This window comes from Protopterus annectens, chromosome 5.part1 (assembly GCF_019279795.1).
Source record: "Protopterus annectens isolate FY-2018-M chromosome 5.part1, PAN1.0, whole genome shotgun sequence".
NCBI classification, from domain to species: Eukaryota; Metazoa; Chordata; order Ceratodontiformes; family Protopteridae; genus Protopterus; species Protopterus annectens.
In genome coordinates this window covers 581,168,227-581,194,889 of record NC_056736.1, presented here as the reverse complement: position 1 = coordinate 581,194,889, position 26,663 = coordinate 581,168,227, and the positions used below count along the sequence as shown (strand labels likewise).

General features: G+C 45.7%; 1 protein-coding gene across 1 annotated transcript in view; it reads right to left on the bottom strand.

Annotated features, from left to right (window-relative positions):
• Positions 1 to 26,663, bottom strand: part of EMSY (EMSY transcriptional repressor, BRCA2 interacting) — a 1,287,433-nt gene that overhangs the window by 311,078 nt on the left and 949,692 nt on the right. The window contains exon 14 of the mRNA XM_044072832.1: positions 22,426 to 22,590. Within this exon, the coding sequence (XP_043928767.1) occupies positions 22,426 to 22,590 (165 nt within the window). The remainder of the gene's footprint in view (positions 1 to 22,425; positions 22,591 to 26,663) is intronic.

Here is a 26,663-nt window from a genome sequence, read left to right as displayed (position 1 = left end):
CCACATTTTCCCTCCTCTTTTAGCCTTGGGATAAGGTCGAAAGGGAGTGGAAAATCGTGCCCCTACGGCAGTCAGAGTCTTACCCTCCTGTTCGCAGCGGGTCAGTGTGTCCTTTACCTTGGGTCCAAACAGGGAGGACCCATCAAAGGCGTCGGCAAAGGAAGACTTAAAGGCGTCCGCGAAATGACACAGGCGGAGCCAGGCTTGTCTCCGTAGAGCAATGCCTGTACCTGCCGCTCTACTCGCCCCTTCGGCCGCATAAGAAATGAGCCTCATGGACGAGTTTGAAATGGACGACAATGTAGCCAGCTGAGAGCCAACCGCCTGGGCCAGCTCCTCAGGCAGGTTACCCAAGAGGGTATCGGAAAGCTCTTTAATCAGATCCCTCTGAAATCTAGTAAAGTGCGTAAGGTAGTTCAAGGACCTTAATGTAAAGGCCGCTGAACTTAGGGTGCGCTTTCCGTACCGATCCATGCTCCTAGACTCCTTATTAGGAGGATGGATGGACGTCGAAGCCTCTGCTACATCTTGCTGGGTAGCAGATGCCACCACCAAAGCATCTACAGCCACACCTTTGGTTAGAAATTCTTTTTCAGGGGGTGCCGAGAGGAACTCATTCGGATGAGCAGGCACCGGTTCCACAGAGTCTGGGTGTTCCCACGCCCTTCGACAGATCAAATCCAAGAGCTCGTCGAAGGGCGGAGACACCCAGGAGGCGGAGGGCTGAGCCCCGAAGGCCTTAAGGAACACCGACTCATCAGCAGAAGGGGGTTTGGACTGCCAGCCGCCTCGTTGTTTAAGGGCTTCCAGGATGTCTGCAAAAGAGACATCATCCAAGGATGACTTAGGGGACCCCTCTGCATCATCGAGATCAGTGTCTGATGTAAGAGACTCATCAGGGGAGCCAACGTGCTTCCTCTTGCACGATCTTTTCCTGGGGGGTTCTTCCGAAGAGGCTTCAGAAGGACCTCCAGGAGGGGGGGAAACCCCAGTGGGGGTAACCTCAGGCCCCGGTGCTCCGCTGTCTAAGGACAGGGGGACTGCCAAAGACCCAGTCTCGGTATGCAGGGAAGGAGCTGGGGAGACCGAGGAGGTAGCCAATAATGATTTGGCTAACGCACTCCTCATAGCCCTGAAGGCGGGACCACCAGAATCCTGGGAGGGTCCCACCTCCGTGGCCACAACAGTAGACGGCACTCCCGCCGCCGACGCACCAAGAGGGAGACTTGGGACCGAAAACATCAATCCCGAAGCATCCCCCCCGGGGCCGACGGAAGAAGTCCGTGTACTGAACTCCGACCCAAGAGCCGGAGTTGGAGTAAGGGTCGGGCCCGACCCTAAAACCTCCACCGGTTCCACCAGCACCGGCTCCAACGGTGCCGAGGCTGTTGGAGGAGGAACCATAGTAGGGAGGTGGACCATTGGCTCCGAAGCCGAATGGGCTGGAGCCAAAACTAGCTTTTGGAACACCGGAGACTGGAAGAGTCTAAAAAGCACCCTGTCGATGTCCGAATCAGACATCTTGGATGATCTGGACGATATCGATCGGGTCCGAACAGATTTCTCCATCGGCTCCAAAGGACTAGGGGACCGGCTCCGAATGGATTCTACCACTATCGGCTCCGAGAGAGATCTCAAGGCAATTTCCCTCGGTGCCGATAAGGACTTTGGCTCCGAAGGGGAAGAGTCTGAGCCGGTAACCCTCATCGGCTCCAATATCAGTGGAGCCGATGAAGGTGACCCGCCTCTCGATGCCCCAGTCCTCGGCTCCGAAACCAGAGGGGTCGAGGCTGGAGGCATCGAGGCAGACCGTTCCGCCCTCGGCTCCGAAGTCCGTGGAGCCGATGGAGAAGTCTGCCTAGGTTTTTTGGCAGTCTGTTCCGACTGACTGGTCGGAGCCGACGCTTTCTTCTTTTTTGAAGGAGAGGGAGAAGATAAAGCTTCCTCGAAGGATGGCTTGATTAACCCCTTAAGGATTAATTTGTTTTTCCTCTCCTGGAGGACCCTTGATGAGAAGGCGTGACACACGCTACATGATTCTTGTAGGTGCTTGGCGCCTAAGCAGTAAACGCACGAGGAGTGGTCGTCCGTTATGGACATCTTAAAACCACACCTCGTGCATTTTTTAAACCCGGAGGGTTTATGTTCTTTGGACATGACTAAAGAAACAGAGTTATCTAAGATAACACGAAAACTAGCTACAGTTCAAAATATAAAGTTTTTTTTTTTTTTTTTACACAATAACAAGTGCACAAGAAAAAACACAGAAAGAAAGGGTCAAGACCCTCTAACTAAAACGGGTACTTGACCCACTAATAAACGCTAGCCACAAATAACGCTAGAATAGCAAAAGGGGAAGGCCTCTCTAACTAAAACGGGAAACCTTCCCTTAACAAAAAATAACAACTTTCTCAACCAAATCAGCAAATACACACACGTATCACAAGAATAGCTGTTAAAACAGCTTTTGGGTTGAAAACTAGGAAATTCCTGACAGGAAACATCTAAATAAATTAGTACTTAGCCCAGCCAAGTTGAGACCACGTCTTAGCTTGTAAGCGGCAAACAAGATCTGGGGGATTAGTGGTGGTGCATCCTGGGATAAGAAATAGCTCAGCCAATAAGAGGCCTCGCTCTATAGCATAGCGTGCCGAGTCGGAGCCGAGGGATCGGCTCCGAGCCCATCAGTACAGAATGTAGGCGAGATAGGATCACATAACATCAATTATTTGTCTCTCATTCTGAAACCAAGAAAGGGCTACCGGTGTCAAAAGTCACTCTTTCCAAATATATTCTTCCGTGAATCAACCGTTAGAACATAACTTGAAGGCGCATTCCACAAGGGCTGTTTTTACTTCTTCAGCTTACATGGCTAGACTGCCGTTAAGACACAATATGTGCAGCTGCCACTTGGTCAAAGCCACATACCTTCATTAAGCATTACAAAGTAGTTAAGGCCTCCAGGGACAGGGCTTCCTTTGGCTCCACTGTCCTCAGGAATATACTCCCGTGAGCTACCCAGGATAAATGGTGCTTGGGATGCTACCCATTTGTAAGAATGAACGGCGAGATTGAACAACGTCACATAAAGAAGTTATGTACTTACCATAACGTTGCATGTGAGTTGTTCATCTCTTCATTCTTGCATTCCCTCCCACCTACCCCTCCAGGCTTCGCCAAGAACGAGTAAGAGATTTGGGGTCTGGTGGGTCTTTGTATAGGATTTCTTACTCTGGCTGGAGTAATGTTCATTTTTTTTTACATTGTATATGTTGGGATCAGCAAACTAGATCTGAGGTGGGGCAGAGAGCATCATGGGATAGGGACTTTGTCTCAAGCTACTCGAAAACCTTGAGCTTGTGAAAGCGGCCGACTCGTAGCTGAGGGATCGGCTCCAAACCCATTTGTAAGAATGAAGGAGAGATGAACAACTCACATGGAACGTTATGGTAAGTACATAATTTCTTTTTTTTTTTTTTTTTGAGAACAGAATGGAGCAATGAGGATCCCTTTGCTCTTACATTGGTAAAACTGATCAATTCCCTCTGAAATCTTGTAACATCTGCCAAATAATTCAGACACCTGATGGCAAACGTCACTGATGTATAGACATGCTTCCCATACCTGTCCAGTGCCTTAGATTCCCTATTAGGGGGATGGGCAGAAGAACTCTACTCCATTAGCTCCTTCCTGGTGGCTGCTGGAACCACCACAGCATCCACAGGGGACCCTTACTCAAATGAGCCCAATCTTTAGGTGCAAGAAGATACTCCATGGCATCCAGATCCTTCTAAGCCCACCGGGAGATGAAGTCTGCCATCTGATCTGATGAAGGGAACTACCAAAGTCATAGCTGAGCTCCTCCCAAAAGCCTCGAGGAACAAGGACTCCTCCTGGGAAAGAAGGGCAGAAGACCAACATTCTTTCTGTTAAAGAAGTTCAAGAATCTCTCCGAATTAAGCACCCTCGAGGGGTGATCTAGGGCAGGGTTTCTCAACCGCTGGCCGCAGCCCAGTACCTGGCCCTGGCATCAATTATACTGGGCCGTGAGCGGTTGAGAAACAATGGTACAGCTTCAGAGAGTGACAGAGCAAGAGACTGTGTGTGTGTGTGTGCGCTAGAGATAGGAAGAGATTGAGAGCAATGTGTGAGAGAAAGCGTGCATGAATGAGAAAGTGGATGTGTGTGTGTGTGTGAGAGAGAGACAGCGATGTGCGAGTGAATGCATGTATGAATATGAAAGTGGGTGTGTGAGAGAGAGATCGAAGAGTGAGTGATGTGTGATTGACAGTGGCGTGTTCCTGCCACCTGCAAAATATTAAAATACATTACAGTACAGTTTTAGTTTTCTGCTCACATATGCTGCCCGACTGCCCAAGTATTTTTGCTGCTTCTGGGTAAGGGGAGTTGCTGGAGGTTTATGCTGATATTTTGTGTTTTTGCTGGGGGAGGGTTATGCTGACGTTTTGTGTTTTTGCTGGGTGGGTTATATGCTGATGTTTTGTGTTTTTGCTGGGGGGGGTTATATGCTGATGTTTTGTGTTTTGCTGGGGGTTATGCTGTTTTGTGGTTTTGTTGGGGCTTATACTGATATTTTGTTTTTCTGGGGAGTTATGCAAATGTTTTGTAGTTTTGCTAGGGTTATATGCTGATGTTTTGCAGTTTTGCTGGGGGGGGTTATGCTGATGTTTTGCGGTTTTGCTGGGGGGGGTTATGCTGATGTTTTGCATTTCTTTCTGGGGGGTTATGCTGATGTTTTGCGGTTTTGCTGGGGGGGGGTGTTATGCTGATGTTTTGTGGTTTTGATGGGGGGGGTATGCCAGTGTGTGTTTGTGTAAAATGCCCAGTTAGGCATACCTGGTGGAGTGTTACTCAGCCTCAAACCGTGTACCTTGCGTACAAGAAACAAGAGCATGAATTCTTGTGATTCAAGGAGCTGAGCCCATAACTTACAACTGTCCAAATTTTCACATATTTGGCTCATATTTTTGGTCTGCTCCTCTTACAATTTGTGGTTTTCTGGCAAATCAGTGAGAACTTAATTCACTAAATAATGATACCCTTTAAGTTTCTGTCTTCCTATCTTTCAGGAAACACATGGTAACACAAAACACTTTATTCTAGTAATTTTTTTAAGATTATACATGCAATGTATAAAATGTGTCCCTGGTTTTTGGGCTTTGCTCCCCCCAATAATTTTTGGCTTTTTCCAGATTTCTTGTGCTGCAAAGTTGAGAGACTTAGTTGAGTGTCAAGTGGATTTTACACAGAGCGGAGAGCTTCAGGGGAAGAGAAGTTTAGTGCTGGTCATGCAAAGTCTGCATTGTTAGTAGCACAATAGGTAGTGTACTTGCTTTTGATGCAGAAGGCTATGGGTTCTATTGCCACAGCATGTAGATGGATTGCTGCTACTGTACTGTGTTGTACTTTCAAGGGGGTGGACAGTGGATGCTGCAAGTCCTAAGTATGTCCTCCTCTGGAGGAGATACCTAGTAACTATGAACCTGTTTTCAGTTTGCCATCCATTCCCTATTACAATATTACCAGCTTATTTTTTAATGTAACATAGGCAATTTGTTCTTCAAGGGCAACAGGTACTTTATATTTCATTGTTTCATCTACAAATAAAGTTGTTTGCTAACAGCAACGTCTTCATTACTGTTAAAGTGCTGAGTTTTACATTCAAAATGTTAGCTACTGTTGGTAGCTACTGTTGGAACTAGTGTTTAGAATTGAGAGATTCATACATTTATTTTTATTAAATGAGATACTTTGCATATATAAATATTTGGCATGTCTATGTCATAAGTGATTTGCTGACAATTTGACATCCTCCTACTTTGGAAAGGTATTTATGAGTAAATTTGTTGGGACCGGGCCCTTATCTTATAAGAAAATAATTTACTGGGCCCTGGCCCACACAAAGATTGAGAAGCACTGATCTAGGGGACCCCTTTCCTTCATCAAAGTCAGTTGTTTTCAGTTAATGACTCTTGTGAAGAGTTTAAGTGCCTCCTATTGCACATCCATTTCTGAGGGGGCTCTTGGGTGGAAGGTTCCAAAGAAGACTTGGAAGTGCCAGCAGTGTACTGAATGAGGACAGTCTTGAAGCTTGACCTGGCTAGCAGTCCTGAAGGGACAGGATGAAGAAACCCAGCTTCACAGAAGACAGTTGAGTGGGGGTGTCTTTTCCAACAAGAAGAAAACTCTCCCCACTACCTCAAAAGCCGACGCCAAGGGTAACCTCAGCCTCACTTTCACCAAATATGAAGAAGCCTGTGAGGGACAAAATCCAATCCACTTCAGGCTCTGTCCTCAAGGCAGAGGTCAGAGCCAAGCTGTCCAGCACTGAAGCTGTGAGAAGAGATGGCTCCAAAACCATCAGAGTTCATCTCCACCCACTACGGCCCCAAGATCCTTCTGAATCAGATAAGGTTGGACCAGTCTGGGTCAAAGAAAGAGTTGGACTCTAAGAAAGACAAGTCTCCGGTTCAGACAGACACTACTGAAAATCTCAGATCAAAAACTCCAAAGCCACTGGACGGACTGGAGTAGGAGCGAACACCTGGGGTGAAAGGCTCATGGGACTGATGGGAGACAGAGCTGATATAACCCCCAATTGAATCTAGATTCTGAGAAATTTTCTAATTGTCCTGTCCACATCTGCTTCAGACAGGTTCCTGGATGATCTGAGGAAAGAGGAAACAGATAGTCGACAGGAAGTTCAAGGTAAATCTTGCAGGAAGGGACAGTGAAACCTCGAAGACACGGGTTGAAAAGAAAACATTTGTGATTTAGATTTGGAACTCATCAGATGCAAACAAGGAGACAGATCCAAAGATTTCAATTTTGGTTTAGGTGGAGTCATGCTCTTGGAGATGGTTGGAAATGACAATTTAGATATCTTGTCAGATGGAGCGGAGCCTGAAGAAGTTGAGGGAGGAGAGCAGTCGAAGGAGCATTTCAATTCCTTAGGTCTCTCTGCTGCACCCCCCAAAGATTTCTTACAAGAAAATGGTACTCCAGAGTCCAAAGAAGCAGAGCATGGAAGGAGACCCTTCAGTATAACTAAGCCTCTATTATTAAAACTAGCACAAATGCCCCCCCCACCCCAAAAAAAAAAAATCACGATGTCCTGGACCTAAATAATACACACAGTGAATGGCTATCAGAATTTGGGATCTTATGCCAGCAAGAGGAGCACTTTTTTAAACCAGTAGGTTTTTCAGACATCCTTAAAACTAGTCAAAAGTACCAAACAAATTACAAGTACTAATGGCTCAATAGTAAGAAATACCAGCAATGGTAATGAAGACGTGTCACACGTGTAACCAACAGAAACAGGAATGGCTTAAGGGCCAAGTGTTAACTATTGGAGAAATCAGAAAATGCAGCTGCCTTTTTTATATGTAAAAATTTCACAATCAAATCTCTAAAGTTAATGGTGACCACATCTTATCGCTAAAGCAGCAAATGAGATCGGCGGTAACTCATGAGACGTTAGGGGATCATGGGTAAGGAGAGGAGCTCAAGCTATAGAGCCTAGAGCCTAAAGTCTGTTGAGTGGCTGAGAACAGATCCAAGGGTTGGATCAGAACTCCATCAGCTGAGGAACTGACGAAAAAGACATTAGACTGGTCACACGATTTTGAAAGACAAGTATGCCATCAACAAATACTCAACAATTCTCATCTTATTACCAAAATAAAGACTGATATGCAATGTTGGTTGTTTACACCATTTATATAACATGATTTAAACATACTAGTTTTTTTGCAAAATTTTAAGTCAGATATTTTTTTTCTTGTATAACAAAAAAAATTTACATTTTTCAAGCTTTTACCTCCCATAGGACAGAACTGTTCAAATCAGGACTGCCTTGTAGAAAGAAAAACTGCTGGTAACCATATCAACTACATATACTGATAATATTTTTCTTCCTCTCTACAACAAAGGCAGTGCAAAATAAAGTTATGTACTCACCATAATGTTCCATCTGAGTAGTTCTACTTCATTTGTCTTCAACCTGTAGGATACCGGATGCGAGCCGGCAACTTTACTAGCATCTGGTCCAAGCTCCTCCCCTTACCCATAATACACCTACACTACCTTCCAACCCCCAGATTGAGTTTGCTGAATCATATACTGGTAAACCGATCTGAAAAAATACTTATGACGTATAACTGCAGCCCGTAGGCTGTTCATATGTCAAGGTCTGGGGTAAGGAGGGAGGGATGGCTGAAGACAAATGAAGTAGAACTACTCAGATGGAACGTTATGGTGAGTACATAACTTCTTTATCTGAAGTAGTTTACTTCATTTGGTCTTCAACCTGTGGGACAGGGTCCCCAGCTACTAACTCCTGAGCAGCCCTCATGGAAGGATATTCTGGAGCACCGTGGAACCAAAGGATGCTCTACTCCTAGAAATCAAATCCAATTTGTAATGAGAAATGAATGTATGAGATGAGGACCAAGTAGCTGCAGAACAAATATCATCCAAAGAAACTCTAGACCAAAAGGCCGCAGATGTAGCCATGGATCTAGTGGAATGAGCCCTCACCTGACCCAGAGGAGACATGCCTCTGTCCTTATAGACCTGAAGGATGCATGAAGAAATCCATCTAGCAATAGTGACCCTGGAGATAGGTTTCCCCAAAAAGGGTTTATAGAAGGATACAAACAACTGATCAGATTTACGGAAATTTTTTGTCCTGTGTAAATAGAATCATAACTGTCTATGAACATCCAGCACGTGGAATTTGTATTCCATCTGGTTAGTAAAATTAGGAAAGAACACAGGTAAATTGATGGTCTGATTGATATTGACTGCTGATGCCACCTTAGGAAAGAAAGGATGGATTGGTCCGAAGGGAAACCCTATCTTTGTGAAAAATCATACAAGGCACTTTGACGGACAAAGCCTGCAGTTCTGAAACCCTTTTGGCAGAGGTAACAGCCACCAGGAATGCTGTTTTCCAATGTAAATATTTCAGATCTGTAGTTACAGCAGGTTCAAAAGGCAGAGCGACCAAAGCTTGAAGAACCATAGTAAGGTCCCATGGGGGAAGTGGATCCTTCACCGGGGGGGGTGTGGAAAATAAAAGTGCCTTTAATAAAGACTTTACACAGCCTGGTGGAGGCTAAAGAGGCAGAATTCTCACCCACATGAAAATGAGAAATGGCAGCCAAATGAAACTTGACAGTAGAAGAACTAGCTCTGTGTTGAAAAATCTCAGCTAGAAAGTCAAGAATGGCAGAAATAGGAGCAGTGAAGAGGGTCTAAACTCCTATGAGAGGCCCAAAAGGAAAAACGTTTCCACTTGCTGCGATAAACCTTCCTGGTCAAGACTTACGAACACAGCCAGCAAAATAGACCTAACTGAGGAGGATAATCCAGAGTCCTAGCAATCACGGGAACTGCAGCAGTCAAGCTGCGAGCTTCAAACTATCCAGGTTCAGATGAGGAACCCCTGAAGGGTGTGAAATCAGATCCTGAATGGGATCCAAGGCGGAGCCAGAAGATGAGACCAAAGGAAGGGAAAAGTACAGTTGTGTACCTACCATAAATGTAGATGTTCGAGTGTATTCACTGTTGCAGTCATTACAATTAGGGTTATCCTGCTGGCAGGCTACCCACAGTCGGCCTGAATTCCAAAGTCCTGGTCTGGCGTCAATTGCTATCGCCTCCTCCCTGACGTCAGTGCATCAGGGGTATAAAAGATGCAGCCGACGACATTTTCTTCAGTTTTTCGTGCCCCAGATGTCAGGTGCCCCCAAAAGGATAGGCTAATTTATGCCAATAAACATGCATGCAGTAAAGTAAAACTCTACCTTCATCTATAAGCAAATACACCACATGGGTTGTATAGAATAGAGAAGTACAGATAATGCCCAGCAAAGAAAAGGGGGATGGTGGGTGGGTAACCTGGACTGCAACGGTGAATACACTAGAACATCTACATTTAATTTATGGTAGGTACACAACTGTACTATGTTCATCGTGTTTTACTGTTGCAATCATTACAACTGGGTAGAATCCCAAAGCTAAGGTTGGGTGACTGGGGCTAAATAGGATTAGGAGAGGCTATGAGGCCCTGCAGAACTGCAGTGGCAAAGCCTGCTCTAAAGTTAGAGTAGAGAGGTAAATGATAATGTTTTGTAAAAGTATGTACTGAACTCCAAGTTGCAGCCTCTAAGATGTCTTTGGTTGGTACTCCTCTGAGGAAGGCTGCTGAAGTGGCTGCTGCTCTGGTTGAATGTGGTCTAATGCCCTTAAGCACTGATTTGCCATGCTGTGAATAGCAGAACCGAATGCAGTGGCCTATCCATTTTGAAATAGTCTGCTTTGAGATAGCCTTTCCTTGTGAGCCTGCAGCATATGCCACTAGAAGTTGCTCAGTCTGTTTGAAAGCTTTGGTTCTGTCCAAGTAGAAGCGTAGCTGCCTGTGAATGTCTAAAGAATGCAGAAGTCTCTCACCCTTATTCTGTGGGTTTGGATAAAAGGTAGGCAAATGAATTGTTTGATTCAGGACCACACTGGACACTACCTTAGGCATAAATGTCAGGTTTGCCCTCAGAGAAACCCTGTCCTGATGGAAAATGATAGAGTTCCACAGCCATGAGTGCCTGTAACTCTGAGACTCGTCTTGCAGAGGTTATTGCTAGGAGTAGAGCTGTTTTTCAAGATAAGAGTATATCAGCTGTAGAGGCTGGCTCAAAAAGAGGCAGTGTGAGTTTTTCCAGGACATAATTTAGGTCCCATGCAGGTATTGGCGCTCTCCTTGGAGGTCTTGTTTTTGGCCCCTCTGAGGTACTGCCTTAGTAATGGATGAGAAAATAGAGGTGGTTCTGTATTGTAGTGAGCTGAAATGGCAGAGGCATGAATCTTAATTGAGGAAAAGGATAAACTTTTGTCCAGCATCTCAGTTAAGTATTGTAAAATCTGAGGAATATTTGGTACAATCATGTCAATTCCTTGTGCCTGGTTCTAAGCACAGAATCTCTTCCACTTTTCTGCATAAGATTTTCTGGTGCTAGGCCTCCTGGCCTCCAAAATAACATCCGTAACTGCTTTAGACAGAGGTGTGTTTTGAATGGTTTCATTATCCGCCTGCTCTCAGGTTTAAGGTCCTGAGATGGCTGTGCAGGATCTGGCTGTTTTGTTGGGTGAATAAGTGAGGAATTTGAGGCAATGTCCAGGCTGGGCATTGAGACAAGCTCTTTAGGATTGGGTACCAGTGCTGGTGGGGCCAGTCTGGGGCAATCAGTATCATTTGTGGCTTTGCTTGTCTGACCTTTAGGAGTACCTTGGGGAGAAGAGGCAGTGGGGGAAAGGCATATACTGTTAAGTTTTTCCAGCTGAAAGATAGAGCATCCACTTTCCATGCTAGCTTGTGATAAGTCCGTGTGCAGAATTTCTGTAGTTGGCAGTTGTGAGGCGAGGTAAATAGGTCTATGACCAGGCATCCCCAGTTACTTGTTATCATGCTGAAGACTTGTGGATCCAATTTCCACTCGGGGGATCCATTAGGTTTCTGCTTAGTTCGTCTGCCAGGGAATTTATCCTTCCTGGCAGGTATTGTGCTTGCAGATGTACTTGGTAAAGGCAATGCTGTGTCCCACAAAGTCATGGCTTGTCTGCAGAGGGGGTAGGAATGTGTGCCTCCCTGCTTGTTTATGTACCACATGACTGTAGTAGTGTCTGTCTTTATCAATAGTTGTCCTGGATGAAGTAAATCCTTGAAGGCTGTCAGGGCATTTTGAACAGCTAGCATCTCTTTTTGATTGATAAGTAGATGCTTTTGGCTTGCGGACAATGTGCCCTGAATACATCTTCCTGCCATATGGACCCCCCCAAGCATAATCTGATGCATCTGTTGTTAATGTCTGCCTGGCTGTGGGTAAAGTGAAAGGCTGTCCCTTGTTGTGGTGACAGGCCTGTGCCCACCATCGGAACTCCTGTTGCAGGCAGGGAATGAGGGTAATTAGAAGTTATGTACTCACCATAACGTTCCATCCGAGTAGGTGACTTCATTTGGATGCAACCTGTGGGTATCGGATCCGACCTCGGATCCGAGCCGGCATTTCAAAAGCTTTAGGCTCCGAGCTCCTAGCTCCTCCCTCTACCCATAATCCCCTGCCAAGCCCTAAATGACCTCAGATTGAGTTTGCCTATATAATACTAAAATAAAAGTATCTAAATAGATGCATAAACTCTTGTTGTATAAAGGTCAGGGGGATGGAGGGTGGTTGCATCAAATGAAGTCACCTACTCAGATGGAACGTTATGGTGAGTACATAACTTCTAAATCTGAAGTAGGCAGACTTCATTTGTCTGCAACCTGTGGGACAGAGTCCCCAGCTACCTAAATCCTGGGCGGCCGTCATGGAAGGATGTTCCGGAGCACCGCTGAACCAAAGGATGCTCTTCCCCTGGAAACAACATCCACCTTATAATGAGAAATAAAGGTATGAGACGAGGCCCAAGTGGCTGCCTCGCAGATATCATCCAATGGCACTCGGGACTTAAACGCGGCTGACGTGGAAACTGCCATAGTACAATGAGCCGTAACCCTTTGAGGAGCAGGCCTACCTGAAGTGTCATAAGCCTGCAGAATACAATTAGCAATCCATCTCGATAGTGTGACTTTGGAAACTGCTTTGCCCAAAGCAAATTTAGCAAAGGAGACGAACAGCTGATCTGATTGTCTATGACCAGCCGTTCTGTGAATGTAAAAACGCAATTGTCTATGAACAGCTAAAGAATGCAGTTTATATTCTCCTTTGTTTTTGTACTTGGGGAAAAACACAGGTAAGTTGATTGATTGATTAATATTAGATTCCGAAGAAACTTTTGGAAGAAAAGATGGATTGGTCCTGAGGCACACCCTATCTGGAAAGAAGGAAAGGTAAGGCGGTTTGATGCATAGAGCCTGAAGTTCCGACACTCTTCTGGCTGATGTGATGGCTACCAAGAAGGCAGTCTTCCATGAAAGGTACTTTAAATCTGCAGAAGCTGCAGGCTCAAAGGGAGGAGCAGTAAGGGCCTGTAGAACTAAGGATAGGTCCCAAGGTGGTACAGCTTCTTTGACCGGTGGCCTCAACAGAAAAACTCCTTTAAGAAAGGTCTTACAAAGTTTTGCAGTCATGAGGGGAGCTGACTCATGACCCATATGATAATGGGAAATAGCTGCCATTTGTACCTTTACCATGGAAGAACTAGCCCCTTGATGAAAGAGGTCTGTTAAGAAATCCAGCACCGCAGACATAGGTGCTGAAAAAAGATCCATACTTTTCTGGACCGCCCAAATAGAAAACCTTTTCCATTTGCTCCGATAAACCTTCCTAGTGGAAGGTTTATGAGCCGCCACTAAAATGGCCTTGACAGGTGACGACATACCGAGTCCTAATCAAGGATGGAACTGGAGCAGCCAGGCTGCCAATTTCAGGGTGTGTAGATTCGGACCGAAGTCCTAGAGGATGGGAGATGAGATCCGGGATCGGATCCAGAATCCAGGGCGGATTCACTTTGTGAGACCATACATAAGGGAACCAGGGCTGACGAGGCCAGAAGGGGGCAATGAGAATCATTCTTCTCCCCAAACTGTTGGCTTTCTGCAAGAGCCTCTGCATCAGAGGTAGTGGAGGATAGGCATAAAGGAGACCGGGAGGCCAAGCATGCACCAGAGCGTCTCGGGATTCCCAGGTGGGGAAGTAGAGCAAGAAACTGTCGCATTTGGCGTTTGAGTGAGAAGCAAAAAGATCGCAACAGGGTTGCCCCCAGACGGCAAAAATCTTCTTCGCTACCAGAGGATTGAGAGACCACTCGTGCGAGGAAAGAATGGTGCGACTGAGCTTGTCCGCAAGGATGTTGGATTTTCCCGGAATGTGCATTGCTACAAGAAAGCTTTTGGTGGAAATTGCCCATTCCCAGACTCTCATGGCCTTTCGACAAAGGGGATAGGACCTGGTTCCTCCCTGCTTGTTGATGTACCAGACTACCGACATGTTGTCTGTCTGGATCGCAATAGTCCCCGTAGGAAGAAGGCTGTGAAGTGCTTGCAACGCTAGGAGCACCGCCCTCATCTCCAAGACATTTATATGCAACGAGGTATCTGAGGTGTTCCACGTGCCTTGGACAATCTTGCCCGCAGAATGCCCCCCCCACCCGAGGCGAGAAGCGTCCGTAGTCACCGTGGCTCGGGGGAATGCTGCACAAAAGGGTCTCCCTGCTAGAGGCTCCAGAGACTGGAGCCACCAGAACAGGGAGTCCTTGCATGCCTTGCTGACCGCTATTGGGCTGTTGAGAGAGGAGTATAGCGGGGACCACTGGACCTGCAGGGTCCATTGAGGAACCCGCATGTGTAAGCGAGCATGAAGAAGTGGAATAGCTGCTGCCATTGAACCCAGGGCCCTCAGGACCGAAGCCACCGTCGGAAACGGTTGTAGGACTGCTGTGATATGACACTTCAGGCTGGACAGCCTGTCTGGAGTGAGGAAGGCCCGCATTGATCTTGTGTCCAACCTTCCTCCTATGAAATCTATAAGTTGTGTGGGGTGCAGTAAAGATTTCTCCCAGTTTATGGTGATGCCCAGCCTTGGGGCTATAAGAAGGAAATAGTCCCTGGCTGAGCACAGTAGATGCCTTGATGATGCCGTTAGGAGCCAGTCGTCCAGGTACGGAAAGACCTGTAATCCCTGAAGTCTCAGGTGGGCCGCTACTACTGCTAGTACCTTGGTGAACACCCTGGGGCAGAGGTGAGACCAAGGGAGGACCCTGAACTGGTAGTGGCTGGCTCCCAGCCGAAGCGAAGGAACCTCCTGGACCGCCTGTCCATCCGAATGTGGTAGTACGCCTTGAGGTCGATAGAGAACATCCAATCGTTCTCCCAAGAGGGGAGTATAGATTGTAGGGTGACCATCCGAACTTTTGCTTGGTTACTGACAGGTTCAATAGGGAAAGGTCTAAGATCGGTCTTAAGTCCCCGCTTTGGCACCAAGAAGAACCTGGAGTAAAACCCTGATCCGACTGATCTCGGGACGCGCTGGATGGTTTTACTAGCAGCTGCTCGATTTCAGCTGCTGCCTCCTTTGGTCGGGTGGTACATCGGGAGGCTTCGAATCTGGGGATTTTGCTCAGGGAATGGTATAACCTCTGGATATCACACGAAGCACCCAACGGTCTGTTGTGATTGACTCCCAAGAAGTCAGGTGCCTCGAAACGCCCGACTGCCTCCAGAGACGGACAGCCGGGCAACCCTTCAGGGCTGTTGCGTGGGTCTGTCAGAGAAAGGTTCTCTGACCCAAAGTTTCTAGGAGCCCCTCTGCCTCTAGGACGGCGACCTCCTGTCCTCCTCTGCCACGGAAGGACTGGTTATCCGAGCAGGTTGGGACTGCTGCGACTCCGAACCACATCTTCTTCTGTCCCTTTTGGTTCTTCGAGAAGGACCTCTGGGGAGCTGAGAAGCGGACTGACGGCAGACAGCGCCTTCCGCCCTTCTCACTCTGGACTAACAACAGTTTTGCCAAACAAGGCAGAACCATCAAAGGGGCATTCGCGAAAGTCGCCTTTGAAGGGCTCTGCGAATCACAGTGGCGGAGCCAGGCCTGACGCCTCATGACTAGGCCCGCCCGCTAGCTCTAGCTCCCTCGGTAGCGGAGAAAGTAGCCGCAAAGACGTATTGGAAACCGCTCTAAGAGTGGCCATACGGGTTGAATACACTTGTTTGTCCTCACCCGATATGGACTCTGGGGATGCAGCATCTTTAATCAGGTCCCGCTGCATCCTGATAACATGTGCCATGTAGTTCAGCGCCTCAAAGAGAAGGTTGCTGAACTAAAACTCGCTCCCAATGCGATCCATCGAGCGGGACTCCTTGCCCGGAGGATGCATAGAAGGACTCACCTGTGCCAACTCCTTCTTCGTGGCTGCAGCCATCATCATGGCATCTACTGGGGGGGCCCTTACTCCAGTGAGTGCGGTCCGCCGGGGGGCTCAGGATACGGTCTGGACGCTTGGGTATAGGCTCAACGGTGTCCGGATCCTTCCATGCTCTGGTGGATATAAGATCCACCAGAGGATCGGCAGGAGGGGACACCCAAGAGGTAGATGGGCCCGCCTCGAATGCCGCCAAGAACACAGACTCGTCTGAGGAGGCCTTGGAGGCAGACCACTCCCCCCGATCCTTAACATTTCCATAATATCACCAAAGGAGATGTCTTCCGGGGATGATCTTGGGGAGCCCTCCCCTTCATCCAAGTCTGTGTCTTCGGTAATGGACTCTGGGGAGTCCATGTGCTTCCTTTTGCACTTATGCTTCCGAGGCACTTCCTCGGGGGGACTGTCCGAGGAGTCCTCTTCAGCAGCTAGATGTTCCAAGGGAACTACTTGGGACATCGAGGCGGGCTGGCCCTGGGACCGGCTGATGGGAGCCTGACCCAACTGCAAGGGAGTGCGGGGTGGAGCCGTGGCAGGGACCGGGGGTCCGGTAGTCCTCAACAGCGCCCTTTCCACTACGTCGAAGGCCGAGGGGGAGCCAGCTTCTCTAAGCCCCGAGAGCCGACCCCCACTCGGATCCGATGCACGGACAGGAGTCGGAGCCGAAACCGTCGGTTCCGAGAGACTGGTATGCTCCGAAGACACACCAGCTCCCTCGGATCCGAGGCTCGGCCCTCGGCTCCGAGAGGTCGGGTCCGGCACCCGGCACTGGATGAGTCGGATCCGAGGTGCGCCGACTATCGGATCCGACCCACCCCGGATCCAACTCTGCCCGGCACCGACAGCTCCAACCCAGGGTGTGGGTCGGAGAAGGAGCCATGGCGCAAGGGGTCAAGCCCCTCCCGGATGGGGGCTAAGAGCACTCCCATTTGCATTTGGGCCTGGATGAAACACCTCATCATCCGTCCATATCTGCTTCGCCATGGAAAAGGTGGATCTAGATGAGGCCACCGGCTGACCTAGAAAGCCTCGGGGACCTCACAGAAGGGCTAGCCTCCTCCTCCTCGGGCCCAGAAGAGAACCGAGGGGAGTGGAGCCAAGGAGGAGGAGATCTAGAAGACACAGGGAGGCCCGTTTAGACGGAGGAGCCGAACTTGAGGTCTCGGCTCTTCGTTTATGGTGCCTCTCCCTGTGTCACTCCTTTTTCTCTTTCTCCCTTGAAGTCTCCCTATCCCTCCAGCTTTTTTAAGGGAGGTTGAGTCCCAGCCGGGGGAGGGGAGACCACAGCACCCGCTGAAGGCTGCTGGTTAGTGGCAGAGGCCGGAGCATCTGGAGGGAGAAGTCCCGCCAGAACAAGCTTCGACCTCCTTTCGGGGTTGAACCCTGCACAAATGGTACAACCAGATGACAGGTGTTCAACCCCAAGATGACACGAGTGTGGCCATCCGCTGGGGACAGCTTATGGCCACACTCGGTACATTTAGAGAATACTGCCTTATGGGCTTCAGACATCTTAAGCCCTAACAGGCCTAAAACACACAGTACACACAAACACACAAACTACGCAAAACCCAAAGAAAAATTAAAAAGATAGAGAGAGGAAAGCCTAACACATACACTCTAACTAATCAAACTAAAAAAGTTAAAGATTTCCAAAAATTTTCAGTCAAAACTCTTATCTGTAACCAGGAGCTCGAGGAGTCCGTTGCAACTTGAAAGCGGCAAACGAAATCTGAGGTCAGTTAGGGCTTGGTAGGGGATTATGGGTAGAGGGAGGAGCTAGGAGCTCGGAGCCTAAAGCTTTTGAAATGCCGGCTCGGATCCGATACCCACAGGTTGCAGACAAATGAAGTGCCTACTTCAGATTTATTGTTTCCAGGCTGTGGCAATGTTGAGCCCAAACACTTTTTAGATACCACTGTAGTTTCCTCATATGCAGTCTTGCATATGGAATTAGCAGAATGCAGGATGCCATGAAGCCCAAAGCAGACAGAATTTTTCTTGCAGATAACTGGGTCTTTGTTGCCAAAATTTTGAAATAAGTAGTCAGTTGTCTTTGTCTGGCGTGAGATAAGCCATCTGGGCAGTTGTATTTAAGCTTGCACCCAGGAATATTATCTCTTGTGAGGGTACTAGTTTTGATTTCTTTTCGTTTACTGTGTACCCTAGGCATGTTAGTAATCTTTTTACAAACGCTAGATGCTGTAATAAAATGTCCTTGTTCTCTGCTTGAATAAGGCAATCGGCCAAGTAAGGATAAATTTGTATTCCTCTTTGTCTGAAAAATACAATTACTTGTGCCAGGCATTTTGAGAAGACCCTGGGCGCAGTAGATAAGCCAAAGGACAGTGCAGAGAATTGGTAGTGCATTGAGCTAGCTATAAATCTGAGGTATCTTCTGCATGAATGTCGGATTGGGACATGCAGGTATGCCTCTTTTAGGTCTAAAGTCACAAGCCATGCCTTCTTGCCCAGCATGGGCAGACGTTGCTGCAGTCAACATTTTGAATTTCAGAATATCCAGAAATGTGTTTAGAATAGACAGGTCCAGTATCGGTCTCCATGCATTGTCCTTTCTGGGCACCAAGAAGAGTCTTGAGTAAAATCCTAGTCCCTGCTCTTGCTTTGGCACTCGCTGAATGGGCCCTCATGTCCATGAGGGCTGAAACTTGTTTTTGAGCCTCTACCCATTGATTGTGTGGCAGGTCTGGCATTCCGTTTGCCCTTGACAGGGTGTGAAAATGGAACCTGTAGCCTTGAGAAACTATATTCAGGACCCATTTGTCCTGGGTGATCATGTGCCAATTTTGTGAAAAGAGTGCTAGTTTTCCCCCTAAAGGGGCTGCCAGAAGATAAGTGCTTGGTGCTGGCTGGGGAAAGTCATTGAGACGGTTTCCTGTATGGCTGTGATTTATCTTCTCCACTTTTGGAGGTAGAAGCACCCCGTTGTTTAGACCTGTATGAGCCCTGGGGCTGGGATCTGACTCTGGGGCGTCTGCATCTGCCTCTTTGTGGCCTGTCTGACACTGGAAAGGACCAATTTTTTGCAGGCCAGTTCCTGTTAAATCTGGGAGGCTGCACCTGCAAGAAATCCTTGACTGTTTGCATATATTTAGCTCTGTCCTCCATTTTCTTCAACACCTCTTCTGCTTTAACACCAAACAAGGTATTATGCTGTAATGGAGCATCTAATAATTTTGCTTTAACACGATCAGGCAGATTCTGTTCCTTTAACCAAGCATGCCTCCTAATGACAGAACCCGCAACAGCGGCCCTGCAGGAGGCCTCCAGAGAATCAAAACCACACTGCAAAGTATGCTTTCCCACTTGTTCAGCTGCATGCAATAAATCCTGCATTTCTTTTTTTTCTGCACATTCATTATTTGTCAACATTTTTTGTTTTAGTAGTGACATAAGATATTGTTGATATTTAAGCATATGAAACTGACAATTTAAGGCCATTACAACCAAGGTAGCAGAAGTGTAAATCTTTTTCACCCATCTGTCCAGGGCCCTTGAATCCCTATCAGAGGGGATTTTTTTTTGCAGTGGACGCCTTGACCCCTTTGGGACCCTGAGATATAGTTTCTGGGTCAGCAGCAGGGTTTTTATAAAGAAATTTATGTGAATCAGGAACCCTGTAGTATCTGTCTGGCTTAACAGGAGCTGGTGGTAGAGTCAGGAGCGAGACTGGACTCTATAAATACATCATCTACAATGTCTAAAACAAGAGGAACACCAAGAGGCCTGTGCTGAGGTAGTAAAAGAAAATCTGAGCCTTTTCTTAGATTCAAAGTAATCTTGGCTCTCCCAGTGAAAATGCTCCCTCATAGTATGCAGAGTCTCCCCAAAAGAATAATCTTCAAGAGGAGAGGCTGAAGGGATAGATTCTTCAGCATCAGAATCCTCATAAGGAGGAAGAGAGTATTTCTGTTCAGAAGAGAAATCAGAGGAAATGGAAACCTGATCTGAATATTCATATTCTGTCTCTTGCCTAGGTCTCTTATCTGGAGGGGGATGGGAACCCCTGATCAAAGTAATTAGGTCTTTGGCCATTTTAAGTATCTGTTTTTTAGGCATGGAGGCCTGTCCAGGGGAATGTTGTACTTGTTTCTTTGTCTTTAGAGGTGCTTTAGTCTATGCCTTTGAAGCTGAAGTCATTTTTAAATATAACCGTGTAGGCCTGAAAACACCCTCAAAAGCCGATGCCTGCTCAGCGGCTCCAGACCCATCTGAAGGAATAGTTTCCAAGGGTCCAATACCTTGACTTTCCAGCGACCGGTCGGCTCCACGGAGTCGGAAGCGGCCTGTGGCTCTGAGGTAGCGAGCATCAGGGGCTGCGAAAGCGCCTCACTGAGAACCGGCGACTGGCCTAGATGAAGCCTCGTCGTCGGTTTTGGACCTTGGATGCCTGTCCTTTTCTTTGTCTCTGCATTTTTTATAAATTCCGGTAGTCGGCTGTTCCGATGGCATTATATAATTAAATTTTCTGCCAAAATAATGAAATGCAAAATCGTACAGATGCTTAATAGTGCGGTGGTTAAATCTAGCACAAAACCGACAACTAGCAATGTCGTGGTCAGGACCTACGCAAGGAATACAATAAGAATGAAAATCCTTATGAGGTATTTGCTTCCAACAAGAAATGCAATTATTAACTTTTTCTGACATCGGTCTGGAGCAAGAAAAGAGTTTCTCCAACGGGGTACTTAGCTTTAATGAAGACTTCAGATCTGAAATACGAACTTGAAATTCTCAGGAGTCGGCCGACCGGCACTTGTGAACTGCTTTTGCTTCGGGCACCGTGCGGCAAGAAAGACTGAAAAAAATGGCGTCGGCTGCATCTTTTATACCCCTGGCGCACTGATGTCAGGGAGGAGGTGACAGCAACAGACACCGGACCAGGACTTTGGAATTCCGGTCAACTGTGGGTAGCCTGCCAGCAGGATAACCCTAATTGTAATGACTGCAACAGTGAAACACGATGACCATCCATACCTGTCGAGGCCAAAAAGGGGCAATGAGGATCACTTTGCTCCCTAGTCGACTAGCTTTCTGTAGAAACCTTGGAATAAGAGTTACTGGAGGGTAAGTATACAGATGACCGGGAGGGCCAAGCATGTACTAGAGTGTCTCTGGGGAACTCCCCCAGCAGGGGGTTCAGAGCAAAAAACTCGCTGCATTTTGAGTTGGAAGGAGATGCAAAGAGAAGGAGAGGCCACTATTAACTACACTAGGTAGTCCTGGATAAGAGGGACAGAAGGTTGTGAGGATCTGGCCCCTATGGACTGGCTCCAGGAGCAGAATCTTTTCCATTTCCCTGCGTAACTTCAGAGGGCACTTTGGGTGGGGAGTGTTTAAAGCTTACAGGTACAATTTCTGTTCTAAGGTTAAAGACAAACAGAGCTACCAGGGAGGGTAGCATACTATGAGGAGAAGAATGGAAATTGTTTTCTGAAGCAGTTTTCCACCCACTGGTGACAACTTGTAATAAAAAGGGAGGGTATTTAGGTGGCTGTACAAATGTGGTCTTGGGAGTTTGGGTGCAGTATTTTATACAAAAATTGTTGTGGATAACAAAGAAGATGCAGACAGCGGTTAAGAGATAAGGTCCAATTTCATACAAGGTACTTATGTCATCAGATCTAAAAGGTACAATCAATCCACAGTTTGTTAACAACTGGTCCCTACAATAATTGTCTGAGAAAAAAGTGTTACTTCTATAAATCATACAACTTCTTTTATTCTGATCTCCACTGCTGACTCCATTTGTCAGACTCCTAACGCATGCCTTCCAACTGCGGCTAGTAACAGCTTGCCTGACCTGATCCCGCTCTTCTTCCCAATCAAATGGAGAATCAACTATAACATGCTGCAAACTGAAAAAGAGGAAAATATTAATGGCAAACACTAACATATTAGCTCCCTTAACCTTTTGTAACAGTAGGTGTCCAGCAGACAACTGTGACAAGAGTGCGCAACTGTTCACAAACAGGCAATGGTGAGTGCACAACTGTCCACTTAAAACAGGCAATGGTGACAATGAACAACTGTCCGCTTAACCTTCTCTCTTTTGAAGAGCAAATTAAGATGATGTACTCAGTCTCCTCTAAATAGCAAGCTTCTACCACACTGGGTGGACACCTTCCTCCTGGTGATCAAGTCACAACATCTCTAGGCTGGTATTCAAGTTACCAGAGTTAGTATCCAAACCAGAGTCCCTACAACCCCTGAGGGACATTCCTCTGTGCCAGAAGTTCACAATAATTTTGCAAATGTATAAAAACAGATACAGAATGAAATTATAACATTCTAGCAATCCTTCCTGAATTTAAATGGTCCCATTTGCTTGCTAATACCATGAATTTGGTAGGAATCCTCATAACATCTATAACCTCCTGCTCCAAATTAAGTTTAACACGTAAAACGTTTAGTAAGTAATATGACGTAACTGGTTAAACTATTACACCACACATCACATCGTACCTGTTGTCTGCTGCAATTCCAGCAGTGCTTTAATAGTGGACGTGGCTGACTGAGATTCACTAGATACATCTTGATAAATGATAGTCGGGCTGGCTTCCATGGTAACTTCATGCTCTGGCCATTCTTGGCCTCTGGTTGTAATCACATGAACAACAGGCTGAGGCTCTACAGAAAAAGGAAAACATAGTTAAAATGCAAACCTAATGAAAAGAAAAACTGCATATCTTACCATTACTGGTTTACTCCGATGATGAGGATTTTGAAATAAAGTAGAAGTTATCAGTCTCTTCCAGATTAAAAGTGCAATCAGCCAAACTCCATACCTCCCATAGTGCCTCAAATATCAAAGAAGAGAAGCCACAGACTCCATCTTGTTAAGCCCATTCCACAATTTCAAATGCAACCGATCTCTCAGAAACATCAAACATTTTCACTATATCAGCAGATCTATCAGTGTCCCTCACTGATGAGTCAATAACTAGGTTTGCCCTCTCAAGAGATCATAGCTCAATTTTTTTAAATCATAATTCATAGCCCCCCTCAAATTTCCCTCAATCAATGGTGCAGACACTCGGTACTGATTCATGTTGTAACATCATACACTAAATGCAAATGAACATCAGTCTGCAACAGTCCCACCCAACTACTAAACGTATTTCCTATAAATCACAAACCAAGACTGAAGACTTGCCACTACACTGCCACAAACATATATGTACACAGATGCCTGACATGTATACAACTTCAAGAGCCAAGGTTAACAGAAAGGGGCTATTTAAGAACTGTGGAAACGTCGGAGGGTACCTGGGAATCAGTCTTCTCAAATAACTGATATGGTAAATACATAATACTTTACATCTAACACTGGGACCTTAAATGATGGCTCAGTGAATGTCCAGAATCCTACGCAATCTCTAGGCTGGAAGAAGCCAGAGGACAACTCAAGGACTACGGTTCAGAAGTCTGAGTCCTGAATAAGGCATGTTAGAAGCTTTACTCTTGACAGTCATGATCCAAATAATTACGTCTGGTGAAGACCACGTGCCTGCAGGACATGTCTGATGGAGAAGGCACTATAAGAAACCACATCTCTAGTCTGTCAGTGGGCGGCCTGCCATCTCTTCTCAAAATACAATGCAGCTGGTAACCTACCTGGAAAGGATTTGGCAACTGAAAGCCTCTGTTGCCAGACTGAAAGAAAGAAAGGAGTGTTCTCATTCCCTCTTGTACTATATCCATTCAAAAGATACCTGAGCTGACGGTCCATAGCCAAGGCATGACTGGCTCTTACGCCCTTAGTTTCTGTACAGCAAAGTAAAATAGCAATGAATGCACTGGTTCTGGGACAAAGTAAAAAAACATGTGGGTGATAGACTGCTAATCCCAACAGCCAGTCCTTGTGATAGACTGCTAATCCCAACAGCCAGTCCTTGTGCAATTTATACAACATACTCTATGACAGACAGCAGTTCTCAGATACTATAAGCAGGGGATAACTACCACCAGAAAAACAAAAACAAAACAAGCATTTTGAATGAAGGATGGTTGAGTCAGTTAATCATGAAGCAGAGATGTCATTAAAGTGAAGGGGGTATTTAAAGCTGGGCAGATACATAGTGGTCCTTCAATGAGCTGGCAGTAAGGTCAGGATAAGCAGCATAAAGCTAAGATTTTCATCACTATGTCACATAAGAGAACAAATGACAAATTAATAGTATCTAATGTTATACACTAAAAGGCAAAATGCAAATTGAGGAGCAGGAGACAAGGAAAGCTGGTTGGATAACTGTCCATCCCAGAAGGGGTCACTAGTGATGTCCCTCAGGGCTCTGTACCGGGACCACTTTTTTGGACAACACAAAAGTATGAGAAAGGGTATGAATAACCAAATATGCTGACAAATGCAAATTAAGTAATAGAATTAATTCATCTTGGAGAACTTCAGCATCTTGTATTGGTTAACAAATATTACATTACCTGGTGTTCATTGTTGACCTATTGAACTATATCAATGTAAAATTGTTACTTAGCTTCTTTTTAATGCGACTTTAAATTTATGCATGTATTCCAACATATGTGAATCGTTTTGCTATAACTGCTATTATATCAATATTGTTTAAAATTGTACTTGTTTTAAAATGTATTACTGGAGCTTTTCTCCTAGGGTCTCCACTGAAAATGGGCCACAAGGCCAGTCGGACAAACCCGGTTAACAAATGTCAATAAATAAATAAATAAATAAATAAATAGGAATGATCTCACTTTTAATGTCAGTAAATGTAGCTGACCAACATTTGGCAAAAAAAAAAATAATTATAATTAAAAAACACTGTACAATCATAGCAAAACATAAAAGATCGGAGAACAGTAGAAGACAATAATTTAAACTTTGACCAGTGAGTATCTAGCAAAGTCAAAAATTCATATTCTGTAGCTCATTTAATTCTAAAGGGTATGTGTACGTCAGCTCCAAAGTGATCGTACCACCACTTTATCCACTGCAGATCCAACTCGTTACAATCCACCATACACACAAACATCCTGCTTAAACTCCAGTTCCATTTGAGAATATACATGTATATATATATATTTTTTTTTTTTCCATTTGAGAATCTACATGTAGAATGCACCACTGGGGGAACTAGCACCAAATCAGGGAGCCTAAAAAAAAAAAAAAATGAAGATTATAAAATACGTTCTTACTATTAGAAGCTGGCCATTAACTTCCTTTACAACAACATGGATATATATTCGGAAGCAGAATATATATTAACATGGGATTATATCAGTCAAACATTTTGAAAATTATTAGGTCAAAAGCCTGACAATCTAACCTATGAATCACTTAACTGCCAAAATGGTGCTAGGCCCCAATCCTGAAACCCAGGGTCATGACAGAAAGAAATAGCACATGCAACAGAAAGAAATAGCACACGCACCCTAACCGTAGAACAAATGATGATGTCAGAGTCCCAGAGATGGAGAAGAATGTCAACGCGCCCCGTTAGCTGAATCACTAAATAGTATCAGATGCAACTCCATCTAATTGGAGACGTTCTTCCTCTAAACAGACTGATCAACTTCTGAAAGTTCATCTTAAAGATGCAATGGAGTCTGAGGATCTAAGGCAGCATCCATGCTCTGAAATGGAGCATGTTGTCACTCCATCCTTGGGGAGCCCCATGGCAAGTTCCAAGAGATGTTGCACTGCCAAAGACCTTGGAGCCTGAATCCACAGAGCCCTCTTGACCACTGTGAGATGATGAGTACTTGGTTATGTCTTCTCCAAACTCTACTGACTGTTCCATCACCATGTGTTACTTATGCATATTTGTAATTCTAAGCCACAGACCAAGATAAACACTGAAATACATCACCTATTTTCAAGTCTTAGCTATAGGAATATACACTTAACCACATAAATGTACGTTCTGCCAGCTATGGTTAACTTCGACTTTGCAGAAGTTAATATACCCATGGAGGCACTCCATTATTGCTAATGTTAACATATAATGCATACTGTATAAAGCTGCTGTCTCTTACATTGTTAGTGTTCATTAGTGATGCTTATTTCTCCTGTTTGTTGTTTTCTTTACATCTGTAACAAATGTTCACATTTGGTATCTGTTAGTGATGCTTCTATTCTACTAATTAATGCATTCTTATACTTGTAAAATGCCTATATACTGATGTCTATCTTATTCACTGTACTAGCCTGAGCTGTGGCTGAAAAAGGACCCTGAAATAGTTTAATTACCAAGTTAACCAAAGGAAAAAAGTGTAGGATCAGGGGAACTGGAGGAATGGCACACAGGAATATTCCTTTCTACAAGTAGAGAACACATCCAAAGTGACCCCACTTCTTCCTGCAGTGAATAGCGAGAGAAAGAGATCCTTCTCTGTGGTGCCTTCTTCAAGATCAAGGTGGAGATTCTGTGTGTCCAACTACAGAACAGAACTGAAAAGCAGCTCAGACAGTGCAGTACATTCGCTTCTTCTGGGAAGCGTGCAAGTTAGAGAGTGATGCCTCAGTCTATGGCCCACCTCTCAACATAAAAGGTATGATCTCCTGCTCCCTACAATTTAACAGGTTGGATGTCAGACAAACGTAGGATGACGACTCAGAAGGAACATTTTCCTCCAGGATTTTGTGAGTCAGGATGATTGCTTTTAACGCCATACAGTTGATACCGACCTTCCTTCCCAGGCTGGACCATGTCCTCTGATCTCTGATCCAT